This window comes from Nestor notabilis, unplaced genomic scaffold (genome assembly GCF_000696875.1).
Source record: "Nestor notabilis isolate BGI_N333 unplaced genomic scaffold, ASM69687v1 scaffold12538, whole genome shotgun sequence".
In the NCBI taxonomy this organism is placed as follows: domain Eukaryota; kingdom Metazoa; phylum Chordata; class Aves; order Psittaciformes; family Psittacidae; genus Nestor; species Nestor notabilis.
This window is the reverse complement of record NW_009941149.1, coordinates 30,150-41,405: the sequence shown is the minus strand read 5'-3', so window position 1 is coordinate 41,405 and position 11,256 is coordinate 30,150. Positions and strand designations below refer to the sequence as shown.

The 11,256-nt window shown below is 45.7% G+C and overlaps 1 protein-coding gene across 1 annotated transcript in view; it reads right to left on the bottom strand.

The window, feature by feature from the left end:
- Window positions 1–4,994: 4,994 nt before the first annotated feature.
- TRPM8 (transient receptor potential cation channel, subfamily M, member 8) overlaps window positions 4,995–11,256 on the bottom strand; it is a gene marked incomplete at its 5' end in the record, with an annotated part of 34,803 nt that continues 28,541 nt past the window's right edge. The window contains 3 exons of the mRNA XM_010020726.1: window positions 4,995–5,045; window positions 7,209–7,242; window positions 8,748–8,847. Of these exons, the coding sequence (XP_010019028.1) occupies window positions 4,995–5,045; window positions 7,209–7,242; window positions 8,748–8,847 (185 nt within the window). The remainder of the gene's footprint in view (window positions 5,046–7,208; window positions 7,243–8,747; window positions 8,848–11,256) is intronic.

Sequence of the window (11,256 nt, the reverse complement as noted above, 5' to 3'; positions counted from 1 at the left end):
GAAACCATCCTGTGTTTATGAACCTGAGATATCACTGAAAGCAAATTTATTGCAATCAAGGTTTAATTATGGCCCCTGATTAATTCCTCAATTCCCTAAAGCCCTTTTCTCAGTGCCTGCATACCAGGCACCAGCTCAGGCAAGCAGAACACTTCCAGCCTTGCTCGAACCAATACTTTTAACTGTCATTTTATTGTCTCCTAGACCAAGCCCACACTGCAGATAAAACACAATGGTTTTCAGCTATTTACCAGAAGGAGCAAATCTACATCTCTCAAGCAAAGTAAATACCTCTTCAAGAGGAAAAAAAAGGGGCATTTTATATGATCTCATTAACATTCCTTTTCACCGGAAAGATTTCCTGGTAGCAGAAAACTCAGCTCATAAATTAACAGGGAGAATATTAGATTTACATGTTTCTTAGCTGACAGCTTTATAATGCTGGTATTGGAAACACATTAACATCCTACACAAAAGAAAAATAGGAATGGCACAAAGCAAGAGCTACTACCCACTTATATGGGGCTGCAGGAAAACAACTCGGTGCAAATCTGCCTTGAGACAGTATCATATCAATGCTTTAAATCAAATTAATAATGGAAAAGCAGGAGACAGCCAGGGGCAAAAACATGTAAGCCACCTCCTCTGTGAAGAAAGCCTTATTTACAACACCCAGGCACTGCTTTCATGCTCAGATCTCCTCGGCAGGCTCCAGCAGCACACACATCCCTCCTGACCAAGGGGCACAGTCATTCCTCCAGGAGCCTCCAGTATCAGCAGCGGGCCATGATGCACCCTCCCATCCCTGTGGTTGTCCATCCCACACCAGGGCTCCCACCCCTGAGGACAGATGTAGGGTATTTCCACGGGAAAACAACTTGTACCATAAGATGTTGAAGGCATCCATCAGGTTAGGGAAGACCCAGCTTAAAATCAATGCCCAGTGTTGAGCAGCACTTGGATGCAAGGCTGCTGGGAGGTTCTGCTGTGACCCAGGGTGACAGGACCGGCTGCATAAAGGCCAACTCGTGTACACGTAGTGCTCCCTCGCATATCCACAACAGTCCAGAGTCATCCCAAAACCAGACAAGCCCTCACATGCCAAGAGCAGACAGCATTCAGCTCCTTTCAGGATGTCTGAAATGGATGTAAAGGATGTCAGCTCCCTTTAGGGCTGGAGCAGCTCTGCTCTGGAGCCAGGCTGACAGAAGAGAAGGCTCCTCAAGGGGACACCTTAGAGCAGCTCCAGGGCCTAAAGGGGCTCCAGGAAACCTGGAGAGGGGCTTTGGACAAGGGATGGAGGGACAGGACAAGGGGAATGGCTTGAACCTGCCAGAAGGGAGATTGAGATGAGCTCTGAGGCAGAAGCTCTTCCCTGTGAGGGTGCCGAGGCGCTGGCACAGGGTGCCCAAGGGAAGGGACGTGTGTGGGGTGCAGGCAGGTGGTGATGGGACACAGAAGCGGGCAGGGACAGACATCAGGGTTTTGAGCTTTCAGAACATGGTGCCAAGGTACATTCACTGTTTGACAGAAGAACAGATCACCAGCGCTACTGGCAAGTACACTGCAGGCTTTATATATGAAAGGCACGAAGTTAAAGGCACAGTTTTCACATTCCAGGCATACAAATGACACAGGAAAAGTAATTTCTAGAAAGGAAACTTGTCATGATTTATGCTGCAAAGCATAAGTGAAAGCCTGAGCCCTTTATAAACTTGTTAGCAGGAAAACACAAATATTTCCACATGTAAACAAGTAACGCTGCTATTGATAGTGCTAAATCCCCCAGGATCATGTAATGCATGGAATACCACAACGTTAGGTCATGAGAAGCAGGAAGAGCAGTAACCTCCCTGGTACCACCGCCTCAGTAAAGCTGCAGCTCAAGCAGCTGCATCCTGAAGCAGAAGCATTCCCCATGTACAACATCACTTCATACCCCAGCTCTGAAGCAAACACCAAACCACACAAACCACTCTTGTCTTCACCATCTTGGACCAACGTGTTGCCACAGGAGACCTAGACTGACTCACCTGGGAGTGCTCTGCTTCAGCAGAAATGCCCTCTCCACACACCTAACTACCCACCCCAAAGCCCTCATATAAGCAGCCGGATACTCTGGCTGGTGGCCCTCGGACTAGCTGCAAGTCATGGCCAAGTGTATGGACTATGATAGTCTTTGCCAGGCACAAGGAAACCTCCTAAACCTTCATCTTGGGAGATGGTTCATTCATCGTTCATGGGGATGAAGACAGACTTTACATGCTTTGCAAGGTAAATAAGTGCTATTTGTAGCTGTTTCCCTTCAGTTAGTCATGCACCCAGCTCTAGCATACCAAATGCCACACAATTCAGCTGCTATTTCAGACAGAAAGCAGGAAGAGCAACCTCGCCATAGCAAGCATGGCTACATTTAAAGTCTTTCCTCCATTTCAAAATGCAAACATCTGCAACCACATGTTCAAATGAATTGCAGTGACCCCAGTGTACAAATCAGCACTAAAGAAACAAGCACAGATTGCACACGAGGCCTTCGGAAACACTCTGTAGGTTAAGCCAGTCTCTCCCGTGCGGGGTTGTAATAGCTGAGCTTCTGCATTGCTGCACAGGTCCAGGAAGGGCAGGAAGAAGTCCCCACTGGTCATGTAGAGTCTGAGATGTGGACGCAGGGTTGGACCAAAGGCTGCCTTTCCTCCAGGGGATGATGCTGAAATACATTATACTCTGGCATGCCAGCATTACAGACCTCAGCAGGTCTGACAGACAGGCCATGCAATGAACAAGCTCGATCTGGCTACTACACAAAGGAAAGAGAAGGGAGATTGATTCATCAAGACAAGTAATTAGTGGCTAAAGGAAACCCATGAACAGGCCCCTTTGAGTGAAATTGAAAAGGAAAGTGATTTTGGCAGCAGCAACAGAACTCTTGGAATAAGGAGTGCTTTTTAACAGCAGCTGACAAGGACTAATTGCTGCCATTGAACATCAGGAGAAAGGAGGAAAAAGGAGAGTTTGGGTAGAATGGGAGCCCTGCCAGGAGACAAACAGTCATCTTCATGTTTTATCATCATCTTGCAACAAGCAGAAAGGGCTGTTTGATCAAAAAAATGAAACCAAAGAAGAAATCCCAGTAACTCCTGCTGAGACATTGATGCTCTGGTGGGTCAGTTACTGTTGGCTTGGTGGCTACTGCCAGCTCAGAGGAATTGGTCTTGATGAAGCTGTACCTGTGTGAGCAAAAGAAAAGAATATAGAGTTGAGCTCCTAGCCCAGCTCAATGTTCTGCTTTCATCCTCATGTATCAGCTCAGAAAACGGGATGTCTTGTGCCACACTTGGGATCGAGGAGCTCTTTGCAGCGTCCATCCGGAACAGGGTGTCTTAGCAGAGTAGCCGGGATACTAGCTGTCAGGAAGTGAAAGCAAAAGGAACACCTGCATGCAAAGGACATGGAATGGCCAATCCAGCAGCTCATCCTGAAGATGGTCAAGTGCAGATACAAGTACTGCCTTTCAGATGAGATAGCAGAATACACACACATGTGCTTCCTGTGAGACACTAACCTCTTTGTTCACACAACCACTGTGTGACTGTGGACTGGAGCTGTGCCAAGGCTCAGCTCCAGAGTCAGGGCAGCTCACGTGCAAACCAGTTTGATCACAACCAGGATGCCATCCAGACAGTCCACCAGGCATAAACTGGAAGGGGGTTCCATCTTTTCAAGGCCCTGCTTAGCTATAATGAGAGGCTGTTTCCACGAGCTCCATCATAAACACGTATCTTCTTTCCCAGGCTATTTAACTGTAATTCATTCACTCCTTTCTATAGATTATGTTGCTAAGACTTCCAGTTCCTCCTGTCATTGTTCAGGACACGCTGCAGCCACTCTGTCATCTTCCTTAAAGCTTAGTGCCAACACTGGATGCTGTACCCAACAGAGGATTCATTGCACTATAAGCAGCAGGACTATTTCATACATCTCACAGACAGCAAAACACTAGCTATTTACTATTCCATTTCAGACCCTTCTCTGTACAACTGCTGCCTCATCAGATTTGCCCTCATTCTGTGCCTGTGTAGCCAGTAATTCCCAGGGAGCTGTAAAATCTGTCCTTGCTGAATTATAACCTATTTTTCAGCCAAACTGAAGCTACCTTTGATCTGAGTTGGTGCTGTTTTGAGCAGGGTTGGACCAGATGATGTCCAGAGTTCCATTATTCTCCAGCCTGTTCTCTGGGTGACTTGGAGTTTACTGCATCCAAGAAAAAGCCCAGTAACTGGGGTTCCTTGTAGCTGTTATTACATGGTTGCAAGTCATTCATAAAGAATCTGAACTTCAGGTCAAGTGAATGTAAAGTAATCCCTAAAAAATGGTGAGACAACTGATTTGGGAACACGAAAAAGGACACGAGGCTCATGACTGGACACTGAACTGCAGCTCTGGAGACGTTGGGTCAACTCTTCACTCTGCAGTTTATTGTATAGGACACAGGCAGGCTCTAGTCATCCACCATAATGCCCCAGTGTGACAGTGGGGAAATAAACCTTATTCCTTCCTACAATTCTCTCTTCTCTATTTGGCTTTTATGTTCTTCAGAGTTAAAATGAACCAACTGTAAAGGATTCAGCCCGGCAACTCCTGCTTTTCTAGAGGGCCTCTAACACAAAGGCAACTAAAATAACCCTGGGTTATTCACACTTATTATTCAAAGGCAAGGGAACAAAACAAGATATTTCAAACTGTGCCAAAAACTGCTAGAAACACCAGATGGAAAATGATGGTTTTCAGAAAAAACAAATGGGGAAGAGAATTTCACTCTTATTTCTTTTCCAATATTAGACAACATCAATACAAGCATCAATAATTAATACTAACTCTTCTCCCAGAGACATACTGATTTAGCATCACAGATGCTGATAACTTATTCAAGTCAGAGAATGGATTTAAAGAGGGCTTACCCTGCTCAGGTAGCTGCTCTTGGGTTTCAGCTGCCTTCATTTGATTTTGCTGGCAATCTCTTTCAGAAGACCTTTCAAATCAGAGAGCTTAAAAAGGAAAAAGAAAGAAGCAGCTGGGTTTATGCAAAGTTAATCATACCCATTCCAACAGGTGATGGCAGCTTGGGATGAAGGGACAGGAGAAGAACAAAACAAGTGAGTTCCTCGAAATACCCTAAGAAATACCTCACAACATCAGCAAGAAGAGGCATTAAACCTCTTATCTGACCTCCTGCCTCTTTGGCTACCCTGTGTGGACACCAGCCACTACTTTGAGAGCACCCACTGCCTGCCTTTTGTATTCAGTAGTCCCAGTGTGGTGGCAAACGAAGCAGTGTCAATATTGTTCTCACAGTAAAGCAGTGCTAATAAATCATGTGCCATGAGTAATTCCTCTCCAAGCATTACACCAAATGCAACAGTGCTTGAAAGAACACTCCCAGTTGCCACTTTCATCACTGCAATTAATGCAGCGAGCATTACTGCATGTGTCACCTAGTTAACAAGCAGGCATCAGGCTCCCAACTATACTCCAACTCCTTGGGCTCCTTCTTAAAGCAGAGACTGCAGATCAGCGGAATTCCATGGACTGTTCCCATGGAGTTGACTCAAACCCTTTCCCTCTGGCATAAATGAAGGCTGTTATTCCTTGGGTCATCAGGTTTAAAGAAAAGCCCACGACCAAGGCTCATGGCCAGGACTCAGCTGCATCCTCAGAGTTGCTTTTAGGACATCATCTCAAGTGAGATATGCCTGGAGTGCCTGGCTCTCAAGGGCACTTGCTCCCAAGCACTGGCCTCGGTGCCATTCTCTCCCTAAAGCTGAAAGCATGGATAGACAAAACAACTTGCTGCAAGGTATTCCCTCCGAGAATAAAAGGCACAATTTGGGTGTTACTTTTCAGTAGAGAATTAAGGTTGCTGTATTTCCTTTCACTTTCAAGAGGAGCATCACTAGACACATACTTGGTGACTCACCATTTCCACTTCAGTCTTGAAAGCAAGCTATTATTTTGCAATCTAAATGATTTGACAGCAATCAAAAGCAGTATTCTGAAGTCTACAGGGGCCTTTTCACCCTTGGACTGCTAAAAAGTCTGTTCTTCACACCAAAGCAACTCTCCACTTTAGAGAAGAAATACATCTTTCAATCAAGTCTCAAAGAATATCCATTGTGAAGGTCTTTTCAGCATCAGTCATTAAAAGCATACTTGTATGTCCATCCTGATAACGATGTGCTCTCTAGTAGATTGGTAGCTTTATGCTGCTTCAGCACAGGATAATTCTCTGAATCAAATGAGAACTGTTCATTTTAATTGTAATTAAAGGTCTTCCTACCCTGCAATATGTATGGAGCATCCTTTGTTTACCTAGATGTTGCCTGTGCTATTTGAAGCACCAGGAGACTTGCCACAATATAGCTGAACTGCCACTTCATTTTATAAGATGTCAAACATCACCAACAAAGTTGGGTTAATCACCTCATGCTTCCAGCACTAGAAGCTGAACTTGACAGAACATGTGTTTGAGAAGGGTATACTCTTAAGTGTGTAATGCCCCTTCTTCCATCAGTGTTTCATGGGCCTGTTACACAGCAGAATACTGAAGTTTTAACAGATAGAAGTTATTTTTAATTCTATTCAATAAGGAATACTGAGAAACACTTCAGTGCTAAGCAACTATCTTTCTACTTCATTTTCCAGCACAATATGAAGCTACGTAGAATCATAGAATAGTTTGGGTTGAAAGGGAGCTTAAAGCTCCTCCAGCTCCAACCCCTGCCACGGGCAGGGACACCTTCCACTGGAGCAGGTTGCTCCAAGCCCCTGTGTCCAACCTGCCCTTGAACACTGCCAGGGATGGGGCAGCCACAGCTTCTCTGGGCACCCTGTGCCAGTGCCTCAGCACCCTCACAGGGAAGAGCTTCTGCCTAAGATCTAACCTGAACTTCCCCTGTTTCAGTTTGAACCCATCACCCCTTGTCCTGTCACTACAGTCCCTGATGATATTGGAAGGCTGCTATGAGGTCTCCACACAGCTTCTCTTCACACATGGGATCAAAAGTGCAAAGGAGCATGTTAAAAAAAGCCCAGCCCAAATGGGGTCCTGGCAATAGTAAAAGACTGCACGTGACTCTCAGTGCTTATTTTCCTCATGGACTTGCTTGACTGGATAGAAGTACATCCCCCAGAACAGTCTGAAACACAAGTACCTTTGCATCCAGTTGTCTAAATCGATGCAGCATCCTGAAAAAGAGGAAAGAGAAAAAGGGCTGAGTCCTGGTATTGCTGATGCCTTGGCTAACCCCCCTCCACCCTTTGCAAAGCTGTGCACAAGCCTGTCTGCAGCTAAGAGATCTAGTCCTCATCTCTGGCCAAAGAGTGGAGCCAAAGCGACTGGAATCAGTTGTCAGGAGACTGCCCTCTTTGAGTGTAGTCAGAGGTCAGTCACAAACCAGACTGCTTGGGAACATCAGTGCTTCACCCCCCCAAGAAGGCAGGGCTGCAGGGGGTTTGGCATCAGTTTTATTACAAGTACATGAACTAACACAGGAATTACCATTACTGCTGTGCTATTCCATTTTCCTTGTCAAGACACTTCTGCTTCCAGAATCAAAGCTATTTTCTTGTATTTCTTTGACTTGAGTGCCTCTGGGTAGTCTTAACCTAAACACTTCCCTGTGGACAGCAATGTCCACAGCAAGGCCAGAGAAGCATGAAAGAGTCTGGTCTTCCCTGCCTATTCTTATTAGCTCTTCCCTTATATTTCATTTAGGGAAACAGTCAAGCTGCTATAAGCTAACTGCTAAATTAAGCCATCAGACAGAGCACATGACTGCTCTGTTTCCTGGCTTCCTTTAGATTTCTTTTTCCTCATACTATTACTTTGAAAAGACACATCCCAAAGATGAAGTGTCACGAGCTAGCAGTCAAAAAAGAGTAGTCCAAGTCACCACCATTCCAGATAGCATCCTCCCCTCCCCAGAGGTCTTCCTACTCATACTATCAGGTACAGACCACTAATACATAGATTGGTGATGTGAAAACGCTTGACATTATACATCTAACACTAAATATCCTCTAAGTACATAATCCTAGAATCACTTAGGTTGGAAAATACCTTTAAGATTGAATGGAACCATAAACCTAACACTGCCAAGGCCACCGCTAATACACATCCCCAGGTGCCACAGGTCCATGTCTTTTAAATAGCTCCAGGGATGGTGACCCAGCCACTGCCCTGGGCAGCCTGTTCCAATGCCTGAGCACCCTTTTGGTGAAGGAATTTTTCCTAATATCCAATATAAACCCCTAATGTTACAAAACTAGTCAGTGAATAGCACTGCTTTCCACACTGAGACCTCAAAACACTATAGGAACAGTTTCTCTTTTGGTGGAAACCCAGGAAGATTCAAGTACAGAAAGGTGAAATCATTAGAGAAATCCTATGATGGACATCTGGAACACGTGGATTTAATACATGTACCCAGCTACTGGGTGTATAACATGCCATTGTTGCATGGCACATTGCAAGATTGCCATTAGCATTTTACCAGCACAACCATTTCTGAAGACAGGCTGCAGCAGCAGACAAAAAAAGCCATCATCTTCCTTGAAAAAACAAAAGGCACATTTATTCTGAGTTTATTTATCTACTCATTAGTTTGCAAACATCTAGAGCTGCTGATAACTTGCCTGCACTAAAAATATTCAACAGAAAGTTAAGAGAGTGAAAAGAAGGGCAGACGTACTCTTCTGATGAATCATTTGCTTTGGTATTGATTTTGACAAGGTAATTTTCCTTCATGACAGCTTCCCATGCCAGAATTTCATTGTCCTCGTTTTTTGAGCCTGGGAAATGTGAAGAAAAACAACATGGATGTGGATGTGAGGAAAACGGATGTGAAGAAAAACAACAACACTGGATTCAGTCAATTTGACTTTCCAATGCCAAGATGCTAAAAGCCTGGGTTGGTGCTTGCATTCAGAGGCTAATGAGTCCCTTCTCCACATCCAAAGCATTTGCAGCCCCACTTCCCACCTGTGGCACAGCTCTGACAAACAGAACATCAACACATTTCACTGGATGCTCCTGGCAATAGGAGTTGGTTAAAAGAAAATATGAACAACCCCCCCTAAGAAGCTCTTTTTTGGCTCTTGGTTAACACCCATGAAATGGCAGCCACTTCAACAGCTACAGGACATTCCAGAAAGTTCCCATCTGGGTTTGAGCTTTCCAGTTGTTTCTACATTACCCCATACTGGATCATTAAGATCAACATGTGTTAAGAACTGTGCTGTATAACTTATCATTGCACTAAAACAATTCAAAATGATGAGGTGCTCTCTTCTCTACAAAGCAGCTCCTGTTGATGTAAATTAAGGAGTGACACAGAGCAAACCACTCCGAGGCACCAAAGTCTTCCAGGATAATACTTCTATGTTTTATCCTGTTCCAACAGGGCAACACAAACCACATGGGATTAATAACAAACAGATAGTTGAGACAAAAGAAGCCCACAGCTGGCAACTGACTGAAGTTCCATTTCCTTCAGCCAGCGCTCCTCTGACCTCACACAGCCTCAGTTGTCCTCCCAACACATCAACAAACATTTAAGCATCCAAATCCCAACCATTTCCATAAGAGCAAAGTGGGAAGCCAGGATTCTGCAGTACTCAGTACATCAGTGTGCTTTCTCCATGCATTTCTCAGTTCCTATCATCAGCTCAGCCACAATGATATTCTAGCTCTAATTAATCATAGAATGGTTTGAGTTGGAAAGGACCTTAAGATCATCCAGTTCCAAGCCCCTGCCACAAGCAGGGCAACCAGGTTGCTCCAAGCCCCTGTGTCCAACCTGGCCTTGAACACTGCCAGGGATGGGGCAGCCACAGCTTCTCTGGGCACCCTGTGCCAGCACCTCAGCACCCTCACAGGGAACAGCTTCTGCCTTAGATCCAACCTGAACTTCCCCTGGTTCAGTTTGAACCCATCACTCCTTGTCCTATTGCTCCAGTCCTTGATGAAGGTCCCTCCCCAGCACCCTTGTTGCCCCCTTCAGACACTGGAAGCTGCTCTGAGGTCTTCCCGGAGCCTTCTCTTCTCCAGCCTGAACACCCCAATGTTCTCAGCCTGTCTCCATACAGGAGCTGCTCCAGCTCCTGAGCATCCTCGTGGCCTCCTCTGCACTTGCTCCAGCAGCTCCACGTCATTCTTATGCTGAGGACACCAGCCCTGCACCCAGTGCTGCAAGTGAGGTCTCACCAGAGCAGAGCAGAAGCAGGATCCCCTCCCTCATCCTGCTGCTCACACTGCTTTTAATGCAGCCCAAGATACGTCTTCCATTTGCTTTTAGAACTGCAACATCAACTGTGCATCACTCGGGCAGAAATACCTGCTGCTAAACCACCTCCTCAGCCAGGAAACCAAACAGTGATTTGTACATCCAAGACAATTTAGTCAGTGTTAAGGAATTTATACCCCAAGGCAGGCATCTTTCTTCTAAACTAGTGACAAACCCAGCCTGTGCTGCTGGGCAACAGTCAGGTTGCTGATGGATAGGAATAAGTCTGTCAATTAACTCAACTTATCCTCTCTCATCTGCTTCTAAATGGCACTTAAAAAAGGGAAAAATAAAGAAAACACTCCTTGTGTTGGGGGGAAAAGCTTGTTAAAACAATTCATATCTTTGCTCTCTGACAGAATAAATAAGGGGGAAATAACTGGAGGATTGACAGAGCCACTCCTGCATTTTTGAAGCAGTTAGCTTATTTGGCCATGCCCAGAGGGTCAGAAGACTCTGTTCTCTTTCAGTGAGTCACTAACCAACAGGCAGAGGAGCCTCTGAACGTGATTGTCCTCCAGCAGGCTGCCCTAGCAGCTACTGTAATGTAAGGACAGAAAGAAATGCAACTCCAGAAGGCAGATTGTCAAGCAGAGACTAAGCGCACCTATTGTACTGGTGCCTCAGCACCCTCACAGGGAAGAGCTTCTGCCCAAGAGCTCATCTCAATCTCCCCTCTGGCAGGTTCAAGCCATTCCCCTTGTCCTGTCCCTACAGCCCTTGTCCAAAGCCCCTCTCCAGGTTTCCTGGAGCCCCTTTAGGCACTGGAGTTCCTCAAAGGTCTCCCCAGAGCCTTCTCCAGGCTGAACCAGCCCAGATCTCTCAGGTGCTCCAGGCCTTAGAACATGTACAGGGCCCTCCTCTGGCTGGTTTACATTTTCCAGGCAGACCATGGAGACCTGCTGCTGGCTCTGGA